The 19364-nt window shown below is 37.6% G+C and overlaps 2 protein-coding genes across 3 annotated transcripts; both read right to left on the reverse strand.

The window, feature by feature from the left end:
* Positions 1-484: 484 nt before the first annotated feature.
* Positions 485-5500, reverse strand: LOC146456745 (protein phosphatase inhibitor 2-like). The gene is made up of 5 exons (XM_085092599.1): positions 5361-5500; positions 3249-3455; positions 2643-2728; positions 2082-2257; positions 485-1336 (listed from the first exon to the last, which is right to left on the reverse strand). The coding sequence occupies exons 1-5, from the start codon at positions 5423-5425 to the stop codon at positions 1322-1324; spliced, it is 549 nt and encodes a 182-aa protein (XP_084948725.1). The 5' UTR covers positions 5426-5500; the 3' UTR covers positions 485-1321.
* A 1472-nt stretch (positions 5501-6972) lies between these two features.
* Positions 6973-18827, reverse strand: LOC146456746 (uncharacterized). 2 transcript variants are annotated; one of them, XM_085092813.1, is made up of 12 exons: positions 18573-18827; positions 17703-17993; positions 15662-16453; positions 15019-15046; positions 14459-14543; positions 13931-14026; positions 12213-12262; positions 10547-10684; positions 9777-9891; positions 8601-8667; positions 7497-7576; positions 6973-7142 (listed from the first exon to the last, which is right to left on the reverse strand). In XM_085092813.1, exons 1-12 carry the CDS (start codon positions 18739-18741, stop codon positions 7131-7133), a joined length of 1923 nt encoding a protein of 640 aa, XP_084948939.1. In that variant the 5' UTR covers positions 18742-18827; the 3' UTR covers positions 6973-7130. The 2 variants fall into 2 exon arrangements, with proteins under 2 accessions (XP_084948939.1, XP_084948938.1); XM_085092812.1 differs by having other exon boundaries at positions 15019-15055.
* Positions 18828-19364: the final 537 nt, after the last annotated feature.

The raw sequence follows: 19364 nt of genomic DNA on the forward strand, positions 1-19364 counted from the left end.
CAAACAAAAGAACTTTAATTCATTCATTTGTTTTCAAACAACAAAAGTTGAACCTGGAATAGGCACTCTATAGTATAGAGCCCAAAAGCACTATTAATATTACAAACACACTGTGTGCAAAGACAATGTGTTCTATGTGAGGTTTATTGTACCTACAACTAACTATCACAATTAAAAACATAAAATGTATAAATCAAAAATTTCTTTTTAAGAGTAGAACTTGCATGAAATAGTAAACACGATTTTTTGGTTGTTCTTAAATATTGAGTCACCTCATAGGATGACAACAATTATTCTTTGCATGTTTTTAATTCTCAGGATTGGTGATTTTCAGTGTTTTGCTGTGTTTATTTTTAGTAGTTTGAAATGTCTCCAAAATAAATATTACCTGTATTAATGTGGCTACAGCATTTTAAACACTCAGTTAAATTTGTCATGACAGTAAAAAAAAGAAAAACAGTCAAAATGAAATACAAAACTCATGGAAAAATAAGTTCAATTTTTATTATGCTAGTAAGGACTCAGCTGATTCCACAGAAAATATTAAAAGCTTTATGTTAACACAAAAGTTACAAGACAAAGTATCCTTTTCAGTAAACTTTGAAGATGAAAACTCAATTGGTAGTTTTTCTAGCAGTGTTCCAGGTAAGAGAGGGGTCTCAGGTCAAAAACCTGAGAAACCTGGCTTCCTGGCCCGACAAAATGAATGGTACACTTAAGAAGATTTAGAGAGAACTAGAGCTATTGACCCCTCAAAATTCTTCATTGACTCTCTGACTTTGAAACTTATCTGGAACACTGTTTTAGGGTCATCACTTTGAAGTTTTTCTAACTAACTAGCATGTATTCAGTAGTGGAACCCCTGAAAACGAAACACTATTTGTATAGCATCATTTGCAGATCACCAAACATTTATAAGACCCACAGAAATTCTTGCCCTGTTTTTCAAAGTCTGGGTAGGCATGATTTTCCAACTTTGCTTTTGGTTTTGAAGATATCTAGATTGGATGGGTTCAATGTACAAGGAAGTTGAGTCACTCAGAGTCTTTAACGTGCATAGGTATTACAGTCACTGTGGTTTCTTGCAGGCTTAATCATGGTTGATTATCAATATTATTATTATAATTATTAGTATTCTGGGCAATGTACCACTAGCTATCTTAGATATATTTTTTCAATATATAATTTGCTTATGTTAATCTGTCTTTACATACATTTGCATCATCCAATCAGATAACATTTTCTGACCAATGTACAAAAAGATCACATTGTCCACTGACAAAAAAACAAACAGACAAACAACTTTTTGACCTTTTCTTCCTTACGTCTCATCCATCTGGAAGCAAAAGAAAAAAGAATTCAAAACAAATTTTCCAAGATATCTCAGAACTAGGCATTCTACATAGTGAGTAAAAAATCGTCCTGGAAGACAATGTTTCTGGCTTCTTAGAAAAAAAGACCTTTGAAATAACCAACCCCACCACCACCTTGAAAAAGAGGGAAACTCACAAACAATAATTGTTATAATAATTATTATTTATTTTAAGCTATCAGACTTGGGATTGTTTCATTTTACCCACAGACAAAAAACATTGGTCAGAACCACCACATACTGCATCACAAACAGAAGTACATGAAAAGTACTGCTTCACAGCTTTTAGCATTTTGAATGATTTTATTCACAGACTAAATATTTAGAATCACCTCGCAAGGCATCACTGAAAGTACTGCTCAGCAGCTTTCATTTGAATGGCCACACTTTAGGATTTCATCCGAACACTCTGAGGTTAGAACCACCTTGTACAACATAATAAACTGCACCACAGGAAAGTTTGGAATTATCTGCTCGGTAGATTTCATTTGAATGGTCACACCTTAGGATTTTGTCCACAGACTCAAAGTTAGAACCACCTCGTTCAGCATAATAAACATCACCAAAGGGAAGTACTGCTCAGTAGCTTTGTTCTGAATGGTCACACTTTAGGATTTCTTCCTAACACTCTGAGGTTAGAACCACCTTGTGCAACATACTTTGTTTTGGTTCAGTAACTAAAGGTTGTTACGCTGTACTCTTATATTACCTGAGTGTCAGCAGAAGCAGCCTCTGAGGAGCTTGGTTCTTCTATTTTGCCATCTGTGGTGTCATTATCATCTTCCAAATCTTTTAACTCCTGCTCTATTAGTTTGCGCGCAAGTTTGACTTTGGAGTATTCATTATAATGCTTCTTTCTCTTTTCTTTGAACTCTTTCTCCACTTCTAAAACCCAAACACAACCAAAAATGGTTCTCAAGAAAGGTTTGTCACACACGCTAGTGGGTAGAAAAATTAGCCACAAATTGGTTTTGTGATAAAAACAGAAATATCTCTTGAAAGCATAAAGCAACAGATACAACACTAATTGGGGAGATGTTCCCTGAAGGAATTGAGAGTCAGAATAAAAAAAACTGTTTAATCTGAGCTAAAAACAACAAAAAGCAACCTAAAATGCACCATAAGTTCTTCAAATATAAGCAAAAGCAGCAATAAACTTGAACCGTGTTACTCAATGGACTGGACACAGTCTTAACATAAGCATTTAATACAGTACATTCTGCTGCGTGTAACTAAAGAGGTTACTCAGAGCAGCTGAAGGAAAGCCTACCTTGCTGCGATTCTGTTAACTCGTCATCTTCGTCATCATTACTTTCAGGTTCTTCCCAGGAGCGTCTTTTTGGAGCCTCTTTAATTCTAGGTTTGATTATCGCCATAAAATAGTTTAAGACTTGATTGTTTTTCCTTTTTTTTACTTCTCCCTAATTCATGGTGTGAGTAATAGCATGCTATAATATATTATTAAAAACTGGATCATTGTATAATGCAATTCCAGGGATTTGATAGGCTAAGTGGCCATGGTATATGAGCCATTATACCATGCCCAAGAAATAGCGACTATTAAATTGTCTTCTGGTTGTTTTTGCAAAGCAAAATCAGTAAGATCTAGCAACATTTCTCAATTGTTTTTAATAAACCAATTATTCCACTCATGCTTGTTCGATATGAGATGATAGATAGCAAACTATATCATCTTATATCCAACAAGCATGAGTGGAATAATAATTATTGTTAATTATTTCACACAATGTCTGCAATGGGGACAAATTTTTGCAAAGTGATGAAAGCTTTCATTCATATCTTTTCTTTTCGCTCTCACCGAGAGTACTAAAAAAAGCTTAGCGCATTACAAATTTATTCCCAAGGCAAATGTTACCTATCATGCAGATTGTCTTCATCTAACTTTCCAGGATCAGCCTCATCATCTGAGAATGGCTCCACTGTCCCTTCCCCTTCTTCACCATCAGGATCTTTCCATTTGTTGTAAGGTGTTGGTGGCTCATTGATCTTCATGTGTCCATAATCTTTGTCTGGGGGGTGGTGTGTCATCAAGATGTTCATTTCATCCCAATGGATACCTGAACTGGAATTCAATGTATTGAAGAACTTTAGTCCCTGAGAAATACTTTATAAAATGCTACTTACCAAAGTTGTTGCACTTCACTATTTCACGACTAAGGAAGTATGCAAACTTGCATACAAACCACAAATGACCCATGAGATGGCAGAGAGCTTAACCCTTCTCCTCCCCTGGGCTGAGTTGCTCAAAGCATGGTAAGCGTTAACCATTGGCTAAGAGGTATTAAAACCTATAGGTTGTCATGGTATTTAACCCGGGTTAGCGCTAACCATGCTTCGAGCAACTGGGCCCAGGATGGGATGCTAGTCTATCACAGGACACCCAATATGAAATGACTGGAAGAATAATTACTTTTTTATTCTAATTGGGATGCTAGTCCATCACAGGGTTACCCTCAGCAGTACATCGCTGGTACCCATGATTTATGCTCTTGGGTGAAGAAAGAGAATGCAGGGGGTACCCTTTCATGACCTTTCAGTTATTCCAAAAAATTTTGCCTTGTAATAATAAGAATAACTGTCAATAATAACCTAAAATATGACAAAAATGCAAAAAAAGATAAAGAAAAGAAGTCTGGCAACTAAGAATCAAAGATCCTAAAAATAATGCAAAATTACAGAACAGAAAAAAAAGACATTGACAAGAACTACTGAAAGGCAGATATGTTGCCAACGAAAAGAAAATAATTTCTTGTGATTTTCAGCGAATACAATATATAATCAAGATGTAAATTTGTCTCCCAAAGGTTCCCAGACTGAAGGAAGAATGAGCAATATAAAAAATTCATCAAGCTTTGAAATGGAATTTAAAATAATTCCTGCAGAGAAATCAGGAGCAAATTTATCTTTCCCTGTCAAATAAATTTTCAATCTGACAGAAATAGATCAAACACTAACAGATTAATTTGTGGCTTCCATATTTTCATGGTATTATATTTCCCCCATAGGAGGTAATGCTGGCTTATCTTGTTCATTAAACCTAGCCTGTGGCTGATATTTTATGCACAGACCCCAAATTTTAACATAATTTCAGAGTGAATACATTTAGCCTTTAAATTTCAAAGCTCTGGCCAAATTATCTTTATACAGTGTACTTTGAAATTTAATTCAAAATGAACTGACATAGATCAATGACCACTTTGAGAATCAGAAATTCAAATAGCACAGAACAAAAGAGAAAACTGAAAATGATTATAAATATGCAAATAAAATTCATAGTTTTTCAAGGGACTGAAAAACGTTTTTTGAACTTGTAAACTGCATTCCTGGAAATGTAAAAATCATTTTCTCTGCGCCACCTTCTTGAACCATCAGAATAATCCAGACCGGGACCGTAACATTAAAACTAAACCTCAGATTTAATTTTTTTTACACCTAAACGAATAGACTAGGAACACTATTTATCATTATCATTTAGTATCTGTTCCCGTAAATAAGCTTATCTACATTAGGTCAACTGCGGAAGAAGTACGAATGCTTAACTATCTTATGGATGTAAAACTTTAGTCTAAAAATGTGCTGCCTGAATTTAAATTGTTATTGTAAGGTGTTGTAAAGTTGTCTGAGAAGATGACGATTCATGATCTGCTAAAAACCGGCTAATAAACATGTCTTCAATCTCAAATGTGTTAAAGTCGATCTTGAACACTGCAAAAAATACATGGAGCTTTTGTCGCATTATTGCAACTATAACTCAGAAAAAATAAAAGATTAGGGTAAAAGAACAACGCTGCTGATATACGAGGAACAAGCAGAGATTGTTTGAGATCAAGAATTATAATAAACTGTGCGCGTGCACAAAATCAGGTATTGGCTTTTTAAGCGTGCTTTTAGTTCTCCTTGATTGAAAGGAAACACTACCTTTCGTAAAATACTACAAGAAAAATAGTTAATTGTTATTGATTCTTACTGGTGCTTTTCTTCTGATTTGTTTCTCAAAATCCCTCTCTTAGGTGGGCTAGAATCTTCGTCCATGATGACCACAATTTTTCCGCTAACAACAACATTAACTCCGACCCAGTTTTCCACGGGAATGAATGGTCGTTTTCAATCTCCTCGCGGGCCAGTTTCGGGACGCGGGCGAAGCGGGCTCAGTCAATAGCGTATCGAATACTGTTTTTTGCATCCAAAAATTTTACCTTTTTATTTTCAATTGGTGGTTGAAGGCTGGTGAAACCAAAATAAACAGCAATTTCAGGGTCTGCAAAACGAAGTGAGTCTGTGTTAAGGACGTACGGTGCCTACTAATAAAGAAGTATTTTTGTTTGCTTTATGACTATGCGTGGAAAAGCAGATCTTAGTAGGGGCTATTGAAATCGAAGAAGAAAATTGGGGTTAACCACGCATTTTTTAGACGTAATTAAGCAACAATTGTTCTACAAAAACAGTAAAATATAAAGCAATGTATGGCTTTTTTTTTTTTTCGCTAATTGAAGCTTTATTATCTCTGAAAAATGCATGGTTACCCCAAACTTTCGTTTTGGATACCAAGAGGACATGCTATTAAAGTTCTGCTTTCTCCGCATTGTTTTAAGCCGCGCAAAAATATTCCTGTATTAGTAGGCACCACCCATAGCAAGTATCTCGAGATGCGCAGAACGTGTGCGCAGTAACAAAAGTACGTTTTCAACTCACTGTATGAACTGTTTTGATAAAACCAAACATTAATAGGCGTGAATACTGAAGAGAGTGAGACACACTGATTAATTAACCCTGCAGTGAACCCATGAATCTGCAGCTGAGCGTTAGCCCTAGCCTGAGACTCAGGCTACGTTAACCCTAGAAGGAAATGCGGGGAAACCTCACGGGGCAAAGTAAAAATTCTTAGGCCTTGGTGCTGTACTTGTTCCCGTCTGACCCCGTAGCAACAGTTGATCTAATGTGGAAGTCGTGGGTTCGATTCCCATCGAGGTCTAAGAAATTGCTTCCTTTGTCTCATGAGATTTTCTGTTTCCTTCCTGGAGTGTCCGCACGATCGGAGTGTCCGTAATAGCGAGGTATCCGCAAAATAGCCCTGTTTACAAACTTTTTCAAAGTCTGTTTTGATGGAGTCGACTCCATCGCTCGTCGCTAAACACTCTACTTGTGTCTAGTATACCCAATTTATTTACGCGGTTTATGATTATGCGGGAAAAACATCTTAGCCGGGGCTATTAAAATTCAAAAACGAAAATAATTGGGGGTAACCACGCATTTTTCAGAGATGATCAAGCTTTAATAAGGAATAAAATTCCATTCTGCGCAAAGATACTTCTGTATTAGTAGGCACCGTCCTAAGATATTCCATCACTTGGCCTGGCTTGTTCTTTTTCATAAGGGGTGGGGAGGGGTTAAGGTTATCCAGCCTCGTTCCCAGGCCTCGCCGCCGGCTTATCGAGTGAACTCAACTTTGTGTAAAACGTATCGAATCAAAATCAACCTCGTCTACTTCTGATTTTACGCCGAGTAACTTTGGATGGATACCACTGAATATTCAATCGCCCTTTTATCTACGGCTCGTGTAAAAAGTTAAAGCGTCAAACTTTTAGCAACTTAACAAAAGTTTAATTCTTTAAAAGAACATTACAAAGCAGGCCAGTTCATGAAAAACTCGCTGGCATAACATATTTAATGTTGCAGGCTATACTGTACAAGGCAAGGCTCATAAATGTGTTGTTTGTCATGGTTGATGATGAGTTGCTCAGTCAAAGGCCTGCAAAAATAAAAAATTAAAACAAAAACATTAAAAAAAAATGAAAGAAACAGGATCTACATGCCACATCAACAAGGAACGGTAATCATTGATCTCTCTTGTGATATGAAGAAAAACCACTCACGGTAATGGTACATGTAATGTGTCATGATCATTTATATACCTCACATATCACAGTCTTATGGCGGTTTGCAATTCTTCTGGCAGCCGCTATCGGTCCACATTTTTGATCTCATCCACCCACCCAACCCACAAAAGAATGTGAAAGACAGATGAAATCAGAGATAGATAAAGGCCACCACACCGAGGAGTACGTCCCCTACTCTTTTTCCGAACACGAACTCCTGAACTCACCAGTCGGAAGTTTCGTTCTTGTTCCTTCCTCCTTGTCTCACTGAGTCGCGCAATCTCGTCAACCTTTCTCTGAAGGATTCCTGACAGGAAAACAAATTGCACTCAACTACTTGTTCCCAGTGAACTTCCTAAAGTGGTCTTCAAAATTACACAAAAAGAATCAAACTTCAAACTGACTAGAATGAACAGGGTAGGATACAAGAGCAAATAATCTAAAAAAAAGAGCAAGGCTGATTTCACGGTCAGGGAAGTATATTTTCCAATATTTCGAAAGGCACGGCCTTTCTTCTTCAGGGTATGTTTGAGATTGACCCTGTGGCAAGATACGTTACAAGAGGATACAAGAGTTACAGGCAGAAAGATACAAGAAAATATAACTGAGGGATAGTATGGCCCGATTGTTCAAAACCCGATTAACGCTGATCCCTGATAAAAAAATTAACCGTCATTTTCATCACGCTTATCAAAAAATTAATGTTTTTAAAAGCTAATTTTAAGCTAATGGTAACGAAAAGTAGTAAGAGAAAACTAAGTGATGAAAATAGTTTGAAATAATCTTTATTAGTTACCGTAATAATTAAATTACTCAAATGAAAATTCATGTTAACCCAGGACTAGCTTAATCGGCTTAACCTGGCCCTGGGGTAAATAAAAATACCATGACGGGAAGCAGGATGTACTTTGTTTTCACAAACCATCACTTAAAAAAGCAAATAACGATCCCAGTCAATTCAAAGCTCCTCTGTTGCCTTTTCCCATGGAGTAGCAATTTATTCTGCTTGTAAGACTGTTAGAAGATTTCTAGTTAACATGTGCTTGCTAAGAAAAAGTCTTTTTTAAAAAAATTCTGAGTCGACCTTCTGCATGGATGACTTGTCTGAAAGAAGTCTTAGAATTTGACAGATATTTTGGAAAATTAATATGATGAGCCAATGTCTGATAACTGACTAAATTCTGTCCAACACTGACTACAGACAACAACATTTCGCAGCATTTACACTGAAGTAGTCAGCATCAGTTCAAACGAAAATGACCTTTTTTTCCTCCGTCAAAAAAATTAATCATTTTTGTTTTGAACACTTTTAATCCACACTACCAACTTACCAGAATTTTGATCAATCCATTGTAAAGAGTTCATGTGAGCATTCAATATCTTAGCAATCTGTGTAATCTACAAGAAAAACACCACAGAAAAAACAAAAAGTATTGTTACCGGTAACTTTTCTCGACCTGAAGACAAAAGGTCATATTACAAAAGGCTGTATTATTATCCTATCACTAGACAACAACTATGCACACAATTTCTTCCTTAATTATGTGGCCCTATATTTCCATTGTGGGATCTCCACTTGTGTCCAGGATTGAAAGATGTTTAAAAAATTTGCTACATTTCAGGGGTTTCACTAAGTTTTGAAGTAGGGGGGCGCCTATAGGAGAGTAGCTGGGAAGAAAATTACACTTGAAGTGAGTTTCTTTATGTTCAGTTTGAAAGTAGGCAGGTACTGACTCTTGTGTATCCTAGTACTGGTACCCGGGTCCCGCCTTCTAATGACAACCCTGCATTTGCGATTTTGGTTAACAGTATCTATTTATGTGCCGCTGAGGGCAAACTCCTCATTACCTTTGTTATATTTTAATTTAAGTGCTATTTTTGTCACTTTTGTAATCAAAAATTAAGCAAAAGTCACAAGGATTTTGCCTCTAATGGCAAATAAATAGAAAAATACATATATATATTGTTAATCAAAACTGCAAATTTTTGCAACAGCTTTCAATCCTGAATGTAAATGGAGAATGCAAGAATAGGCCTAAACATTAAAAAGTGATCAATCTGCTACAAAATTGTTGCGGGTCGTAACTTAACCAACAAGGACGGCTGGAGCATCCTTAACTGTCTTTGCAAGCAATAGCAAGAAAATCTAAACAGCTGGCAACAGTTGTTCAAAGAGCAGATACCTTTATCCAGCAGATTAAATGGAATGGTTGGAGTACACTTTATCCACTGGATAACAATTTATCCTTTAGATGGAGTTATCCACTCTTTGAACATGTGGGGGCAGATGCGCTGAAAGACTGAATGCTCTATAGCCTTTCTTAACACCCTGTTTTAACATATCATGCAATGTCATTAATTCAAATACCATGTACATGTAAATTACTAATATTAAATTTTTTAAAGAAATGCAATCACATAAAAAAATTATTATGACATGCAAATTTACAGCCCTCTCAATCATCCAGCATAACTAGAACAGCTAAGCAAGATTTTCAAGTTCATACCGGATCATCGCTGTCCTGTTTTTGTGTGTTAGCAGTGTTTAGGTGATCAATGATCGACTTCAAATCTTGAACCATCTGTTTCAGCTGGCCATCAATGTCTTTGGCCAACTTATACCTGTTAAATGAGAAAAAGAATCAAGATTAGGGATCAACTTTGGCGAGCTGTAAAAGGTGACAACAGGCAGGTTTTGTACAAAGGTCTGAGCCCAGAGCAATTTGTGATAAACAGGAACTTGTCATGGCGGCTTGTATAAGAACCCACTGCCTCATTGCTGGTTCAAACCTCGGTATAAACTTTAATTAAAAAAGGAAATAAATATAGAGTTAGGTGATGTATAGGGGTTAGGATAATGGTAGCATGATAGGGGAGGTGTGGAAGAGGAAATGTGGTCAGGGGGGTGCAAAAAGTGAAAAAAGGAGGGTGGTGCCAGGAGAAACTGGGGAGGGGAGCGAGACATTTTTTTGAATAATATTATTTGCTATTCTTATGTTGTTGTTGTTTTTTTAACCACACCCCATAAATTGAATCCCTTTTATAGACTGTTGATTAAAAAAATTAACTAGTTAAAAAAATGTTACCTAGTTTAATAAACAAATGAAATTAGCTAAAAAAATTAACTACAACATGTACACAGACAAATCAAGTCACTAGTGGGAAAACACTTGAACGTGTTACACAAGATATTGCGTAGTATGTGTTAAATTATCTGTGTATAGCCAAAAGTATCCAGGGCTCACATTCAATACAGACTCAGCCAATAAACACTTACGTTACATCTCTCTCCTTGTCAGCTTGCTGGAGCTGTCTGCTGCCTGAGGTTCCCGTCCTTACAGCATCTTCCAAGGGCTTCAACATTTCTTCTAATTCTTGTTGTTGTGCCATTATGAAATCCAACTCTTGGTCAAGTCTAAAAAAAGAAAAAAGAAAAATGAAGCTTCAATGAATTTCTCCAGTAAGAGGTAGAACTACTGTTTGGTAATAATATTTTCATTTAAATCAATATTTACTCATGAGCTTCCAGTTTAGCATAGCTAGTTTTAGTCTTGGAGATTCATTGGCGCAACTGTTACACTTGATAGTTGAAATGTCCTTCATCTCAGATGTCTTGCTTTCCACCTTTTTCAATATTTTTTTGTACTTTACTCATGAACTCCAAATGTTGGTATCAGGATCTGAAATTAACTTTTTTAGGCAGGCACCAACTGGCAACTGAATATTTTTTTTCAGTCGCCATATAGAAAAATGTGATTGCCAAAAAGTGTCAATAACATTTTTCCTTTGCAGTAAAACACAAACCAAACTTTTTGGTTGCCAACTTTTCTTTTAAGAATCAGAACGAAGAGAACACATTTGGGGCCGCAATGGCGATTTTTCTGCTAACGAATAAGATTAAATACAAACACGCTGATCGTAGCTGTGAAACGTTGTGGTAGATTTAATTAACAGAAAAATCGGTTTTATACTTCAAAATCAGCGGAAAGGTAAAAAGTAAGTCACCAATTGGCAGGCAGCTTTGAATTTTATTTTAATCGATTTGGCTGAAAATCAAAGTTATTGTTTGTATAATGATCGTGGCATGAAATAGTTAATCACCCTTGGCGACCAGTTGTGAAATTCTGGCCGCCAGTGCAAAATTTTTAGTCGCATTGGCGACCAGGAAAGCGCAATTTCGGACCCTGGGTATGCCAATTTGGTTGGTCACTTTAAGTCCAGTTTCTCCTCTTGTGGAGCAGTTGTTTGAGCTGTAAGGCCAGTGTTTTGTTACCAACCATATTAAAAGCAATTAAGTGGCCAAGGGAAACACAGTTCTGAAACAAAGGTCCTCCAAAACTCCATGACCATTAAAGCTAAGATAATGACACTTGGAGTATAAATAAAAACTTTATTTATACTCCAAGTGTACTGTACATGTACATCCAAAGATGTTTCCTTTGAGCTCTGCACATAGAAGTGATGACATCAAAACTACTAGGTAGTTACATCATGATTGAAAAAAAAGCCATCTTTTATTTCTGGATTTCCCCAAAATTGCAGGAAAGCACCAAAATTTACAGTAAGGTAATCACTAAAACAACACTAATATGAGCTGGAACAATAAAAGTTAGTTACATAAGAAAAGAAAAGAAAAATTATTGTTCTTCATTTAAAAATGGGATTTTCCATTTTCTGAAAAACAACCTGCTAAAAAATTGGTTACCATCATAGCATCAAAGTCAATGAAAACTAACCAACCACATCAACTTATTTTGAGAAGAATTTCTGAAAAAGTCATGAAGTTTCATGGCATTTGCTCTAATACACTGTACATGTACTAAAGCAGTTATGTTCAAACTCACAGCAGGTAGAATGCACCCCCCCCCCCTCCCAGTCTAGATAGGGTTAGATATTCCCTTTCCTGACATTAAAAAGATTTGAAACAACAATAAAATATTTACCTTTTCTGTTCAGCCTTCACATTTTCAACATTAACATTCAACTCAGTAATCTGAACAAATAAATTTTTATACAATTAAACACAACACAGGGATTTCATATAGATATTGAACAGCTAGGCAACTGGTTAGTGCATCTGGACAGGATAGTAATTCACTTGGATATAACTTCTATTATTGAAAAAGTTGGTAAAGATTTTAAAAGCAGCCAGGCAAAGTTGTAAAGCTGTTGCCTAGTAGTGTGAGTTTTTACTGTAGCACAATAGAATATTTTACATGTTGGGCTCCTAACTTCACAGTTTTTGGCCTTCTGGGCTCCTTCAAATTTTCCTTAAGCAGCAGCCCTGAGACATGTTCAGACGGTCAATTTACCCAGTGCCCAGACCTGAATATCACCCCAGCGAACAAGTTAAATGAATTGATACTAACTAAACAGAGAGGAAATCTCTAGACTAAATAGAAAGATAATGTAAAGACTGACAAATGGAAAGTTTTAGACTTTGTAACACGGAAAGAAAATTTTTTTTGGCAAGCCCAAGATGTTCTTAGAAATTCTTAGAAACAGAGACCCTGAAACAGTTTTGCACAAAACATCAGGGCCCAGTTGTTCAAAGCATGATTAAGCTAATCCTGGATTAACGTGAACTTTGATTCAAGTTTAATGACCAATTGGTAAAGATTCTTCCAAACGTTTTTGCCCCTCAGTTTTGACTTAGACTTTTCTTTACCTTTAGCTTGCAATAAAGCTTTAAAACCATTTTAAACAAGCGAGATGAAAACTTTGATTAACTTTTAATCATAGATTAGCATTAATCGGTTTTCGAATAACCCGGCCCAGGATGGCAAGACCAACAAAATTTGATGCAAATTATGATTCAAAGCGTTTTGCTTTTGTTTTCTCTAACAGGTCATTCATATCCATTTTTACACCTGGACAGAGGAGGACAATGTGGAGTCAAGCTTGTGCTAGTCTAAGGGAACAGCACAATGAAGTCCGAACCAATGGACCCCTGATCAAAGATCTTATGACCTCTACATTAATTTTGGACCCCAAAACCAGGACTAACAATGTTAAGCTGCTGGGGAGAAGGGAGAGGCAGGACATTTGTGGATGGTAAAAATATTCATCACTTAAAAATGGTGCCTACTATTACAGAGGTATTTTTGCACAGTTTATTACTATACAGGAAAAGCAGTTCTTTGCAAGGGCTATTGGAATCCAAAAAGGAAATTGGGGGTAACCATGCATTCTTTAAGAGATAATTAAGAAATGACAATTCTAAAAATTGCTAAAGCAATGTATGTCATTTTTTATCAAATTGAAGCTTTATTATATATGAAAAGTGCATGGTCACTGCCAATTTTCTTTTCAAATACCAAGAGCACTTGCTAAGTTCTTCTTTCTCTGCATAGTTTTAAACCGCGCAAAATATCTTTGTATTAGTAGGCACCACCCATAGGAAACCCCAGTATCTTGAGATATGCAGAATGCATTTGCAGTAACAAGAGTAGGCACCTTCCTGAATGTCTTTAAAAATTTATTACTAGAAAGTCCACCAAAAAGTAACGTTCAAAATCTCCATTACAGGCAAACAATTGCTGCCACATCCTCTGCCTTTGGTTAGCTTTCCCGACCCCCTCCCCCTGGCAGCTTGATATTGACAGGTGCAATACTTATAAGAGAAGTCAAAACAGGGTCATCTGCACCCTACCACGCCCACCTTTTCTCCATTCTCCATCAGAAGTCTGTCCCATGCATTTACTTGTGTCGCTTGATCAAGGAAGGTTTTTTCATAGTCTGCTAGCTCTACAGCCCACTGAAATAGAAACATTTTTTTTTCAGGCAAAAGAGTGGAGACCTCCTGAAACTGCTTTGATTTAAGTTACAAAATGTGGAATTTCTCCACCTCAGATCCCCAAGGTTACAAAGCCCCAGTGGCGCAATTTTCTTTTTAGGGGTGGTAGAAAGAACTCTTCATCTAGCTCAATTTCCACCACTGTCAAATTGTTAAAAATCTATTAAAAATTCGATACAAATTGCCTGATGAGTGTGGTCTGATAGCTTCGGACCATATGAAACAGTATTGTTGCAATAAACGATGAAAACTCCTGAAACCTGAACTTCTGTGAAGAATTAAAAATCTATTTCCGTATATTGTATACAGAAAATAGTTTGGGGGGAGCTTTGAGAAACTCTTGCCAGGACTGGATAGTTACCTTTGAAACTACACACAGAAATAAAGTTGTACCTTGTTGATGAGCTCTTCAAGTTGTTTGTAGGTTAACTGTGGCACACTGCTTGAAGCTGCAGATGAAGTCGAGGAACTGGTTGTGCTGATGGAAAGTTATACATTTTCAAAATAAATCTCACTGAGTCACGATTTTCATCTAGTAACAGCCTCTGGGATTATTTAATGCATTAAATAATGCAAAGCACAGTTGATTGAATAATATTTTGTAGCATGCTTATGTTTCTGCCAACATTCACTCTTAGAATTTTATTTGACAACCTGGCAATAAGCAAGTTTTCAACAGAAAAGAAATCGTGGTAATTTATGATATTCATTACGCTCCCTATTGTAATAATTTACTATTTATAACTTTAGCAGAATGCAATACATATACATAAACTTAACATGTAAACAAAAAGGAAAACAAACTTAATCTTCTTGAATAGCATAATAAATAACAGAGAACAACTCAGTAGCTTCATTTGAAAGATCACACTATACATGTACTTTAGGATTTCATGTACAGAAACAAACTGAAAAGGTTTAAAAGATGATAATAAAAAATTTCAACCCTTCACCTTGTTGTGCTTGCTACCGTTCCAATTCCTGCAGCAACTGAAGAAAGGAAATAACGAGAAAAAAAAAACAGTCAGCAAGCTGTACAATAATCTATAATGAAGAAGTGTGTAAACATTTTCTGTCACTTTTCCTATAACTGTATACTCATGTTTTGAGAAATACAACTGATGTTTCCAGTTTGTCACATCTCAATAAGCATTTAAGGGTTCATACATTTCACTTTAATCTCTTCACCTCTATGGGTATAAAGTGGATTCACAAAATAACCACCAGCTCCCAGTTGGCTTGATAGCTCAGTTGATAGAGCACTGAACTGGCTTCACAGAGGACATGAGTTCAAATCCAGTTCATGAAATTGTTTCAGACTTCAGATACACTGTACAAGGGTAAATGAAAAAAATGAACCTTGTTTAATAGCCCAGCTCCCATGAGTCTCCTATAACTCAGTGGTAGAGCACCCAAACTGGTATCAGAAGATCACAAGTTCAACTCCTGTTGGGAGGACTTGGATTTTTCTTTTTCCAAGTATGCCTGTGTCACTGACTGAAAATACATCTAGCAACATCAGAGATCTTTCAAGGGAAATCAACTGCTGCTGATTGGAAACAACCCATAATGAGAGCTCTGTTATCCACAACTAACCTGCTGATGTTGTTGCTGCTGCTGTTGTTGTTGTTGTTGCAGCCGTAGTCAGTGATGCTGCTGATGTTGGGCCAAATTTAAGGCCCCCTGTTCCAGGCAAAGAAAACCCAGCTCCCGCTGTTGTGGCTGTGGTGCTTGTCGCTGGTAATTTTGATCCAAGAGTAAACTGTGTGGATGCAGCGCTAGCAACAGGAGCCACTGTAGTGTTTGGTAATCCTGACAATGAGCTTAACAATGGAGTAGCTGTGCTCCTTGGTGGTGCTACAAAACCAACAGAAAGCCCCGCACCAGCAGTGCTAGCAGCAGTAGTGGTGCCAGCTGACTGGATACCCCCTCCAAGAATCAATCTCCCGGCTGCAGTTGTTGCTTGGGGAGCCCCCAGGGTAAATCCAGAGCTGGTGGCAGCTGCGCCATTGCTGCCACCGAGGGTAAGTCCAGTTGGAGCTGTTGAAGCAGGAATAGTGCCACCTCCAAAGGGTAACCCTGGGGTTGGTGTGACTGTGGCAGGAGCTGTTGTTTTATTTACTCCAAATGCAAAGCCCTGTGATGGTACAGATGCTGTTAGACCACCGGTTGCAGACTTTGGAGTTTGTGCCAAGCCTAAAAGCCCTGCAGGTTGTGCAGTTGCCCCGCCTAAAGTAAAGCCTGTACTTGTTGGGCCAGTTGCAGCTGAGGTTTTGCCGAATGTGAACGGAGAAGTCCCAGCAGCAGTGCTGGTAGCACCAAGTGTGAGGCCTCCTGTGGCAGGTGCAGCTGAAGGTGCCGAGCTGCCAAGTGCAAACCCTGATCCTCCTGCAACAACAGCAATAATAATAACATTACAGCTACATGAAATTCAGGTGGAGTAAGACTAATCTAGTAGTGATGAAATTGTACAGTTCCAGAAAATATCCATACTCCCCCCACGGAAGGTCTTTTGTTTTGCACCCCCGCTCCCCCTAGGAAATTCAGTTTAGTTTCATTCTTTGCTTCTAAATTTTTGACTTTTAAGACCCCCCTCCCCCTAGGAATTTCTGATGACCTTCCATGGGGTGGGTATGGATTTTTTTTCTGGAACTGCACAATACCATAAAATGTATGCAAACATAAAAAAAAAGCAACAAAAGAGAAGGAGCTCTCAAGACTACTACATGTACATACATCGCATTTGTGCACATCTAGGTCTTTATTAAGTTGTTTGTCTTTCAGGTTAAAATTTACACTCTCTGTGATGACCAAAAGAAAGGAATGAAGAATAAAATGTACCAGTGAGAAATTCAATTGAGGTCCCCTGCAAATACTCCTCTGAGACTGATGTGATACACAGAGAGTCTCCTCTAATTAATGAATTTCTTCACTCTCAAGGCTGGTTTGATGGCCATGGCTTTGATGCTTTTTGTCGAGAATTGACAAGGTAAGGTAAGGTAAGACTTAACTTTAAGAGGGTAACACATAATAGTAACTAAAATTACATACAAACTTGTGGTCCCCTGAAAAGCAAAAATACAAATCAAGGACGGTGCCTCCTAATACCGAAGTATTTTTGTGCGGTTTATGACTATGCGGGAAAAGCAGATCTTAGCAAGGGCTATTGGAATCCAAAAAGAAAATTGGGGGTAACCATGCATTTGTCAGAGATAACTAAGCAATAATATCTCTAAAAAGCGCCAAAATATAAAGCAATGTATGGAATTTTTTCCTAAATTGAAGCTTAATTATCTCTGAAAAATGCATGGTTACCCCCAATTTTCTTTTGAGATACCAAAAGCATTTGCTAAGTTCTACTTTCTCCATATAGTTTTAAACCGCACAAAAATATCCCTGTACTAGTAGGCACCACCCATAGGAAACCCGAGTATCTCGAGATGCGCATAACGTATGCGCAGTAACAAAAGTAGGCACCGTCCTTAATCAAATCAAAAACCTACACTTTCAATATAGCTATTCACAATAAAACATTTCTAGCAATCAATTGTTGTAAATAGTTGATAAAAATGGAAATAGCCACAGTCATTCATAAGAATAAAACCTGGTTATCAAACGACATTAATTTATTACATACCAGTAGTTCCTAATTTTAACCCACTACTGGCTTGTTGGGTGGAAGGAGTCCCAAATGCAATACCAGTTGAAGTACCACCAGAACCAAATGCAAATCCCCCAGTTTGCGGAGTAGTCGTAGATGTCACCGTTGCTGCTGGCGTACTAAAATTAAAACCCCCACTAGAAGCAGCACCAAAGCTGAATCCTCCAGTTTGAGTGGCTGGCGTCGCACCAAGAGAAAAGCCTCCTGTAGTGCCTGGTGTTGCTGTGGCTGCTGAAGTGGTTGTACCAAATGAAAACCTTGTAGATGCTGAAAAAAGGAACAAGATGTAAGCTTAAACGCAGTTAAAGGTGGTTCTACTGAATTGCATAATGTGTTTCATGAAATGCCATAAAATAAACACACGAATTGTGATTTGCGGAAAAATAGACTTGTGATTCGGAACCACCCTGTATATGCTGTCAGAGGATCTACTCCGTTCTATTCTCTAGGTTTCTAATAAGTTCAATCAACTTTTCACTGGGTCGTCCAACGTATTAACACTGTTCCATTTTAAAGCATCGCTTAACTTTTAGCTAAACCCAATTAATACGAAGATTTTAGTCGTTTCCCTAGGCTGCGAAAACAGACTTTTCTCCTCGCTCATCTCCGCTGGGGGACAGCAGCGATGAGCGAGGACAAACGTCTGTTTTCGCAGGCTATCGTTTCCCACACAAATTCGTCATATAAACGAGTTAAAAACCAAGTCCTTCCGACCCTTGGCACTTCATTGTATCGGGTTTTCGCTTCAGGACCGAGTTAAGCTACCCATAAAGCAGTCTGTAACAACAAAGTCTGTAACAGGTGGAGATATTTTCAGTAAAAACTCCTCTTCGATGTTAACCTTACATGGTTGTTGTGTGGGTGCAGAAAAACTAAATCCACTTGTGGGCGCCGAACTGGCAGCTCCAGTGCCCGATCCCGCACCAAACGAAAAGCCTCCTGTACTCTGACCAAGTTGGGGTGCTGCGCCAAATACGCCTGCTGTTGTTTGCTGTTGGTTTTGCTGGCCAAACATATTGATCTGTAAGATTTATACCTCCTTTCCCTCCTCATATACTGTCATCTCAAAGCACATTGCCCGCCATTACCCGGAAGAAGCGTGGCTACTAAGCGGCTGAGGTGCCCAGCCTTAACAAAATGAAAGAAAGACCTGAAAAAAAAAAAAGTGAAAGGAAATGAAAAAGAGGAAAAAAGTAAATTTATCAACTAACTTTCAGCACATGAGCAACTTCTGAGCAACTTTATAAATTATTATCGTTAATTTTTACTGCCTATAAACCTTATCAGAATTGGACGATTATGACTTTTAGCTAACAAATATGACATTATGATAGTTAAAACGTTCCTCTGGTGTATGTGTATGTGTATGTGTATGTGTATGTGTATGTACATGTATAAAAAATCAAATGTTTAAAAAACCCAACGTTTCGACCTGAAACTTCAGCCTACATCAGGGGAAAATGATAAGAATTTTACAAAGGGTATGTTACACTGGAATACTAGGCAACGATTCGTGCAACTTGTGTCGCAGCGGCGCAACCAAATTTCGAGACAAGTTGCAAGAAAAATTGCCTAGTGTAACAGCGCCTTTAATTTCCCATGTCTCTTGAAGGCGTCTGTTACGCCAATATTTGCACT

This window comes from Pavona decussata, unplaced genomic scaffold (genome assembly GCF_977016875.1).
Source record: "Pavona decussata unplaced genomic scaffold, jaPavDecu1.1 SCAFFOLD_254, whole genome shotgun sequence".
In the NCBI taxonomy this organism is placed as follows: domain Eukaryota; kingdom Metazoa; phylum Cnidaria; class Anthozoa; order Scleractinia; family Agariciidae; genus Pavona; species Pavona decussata.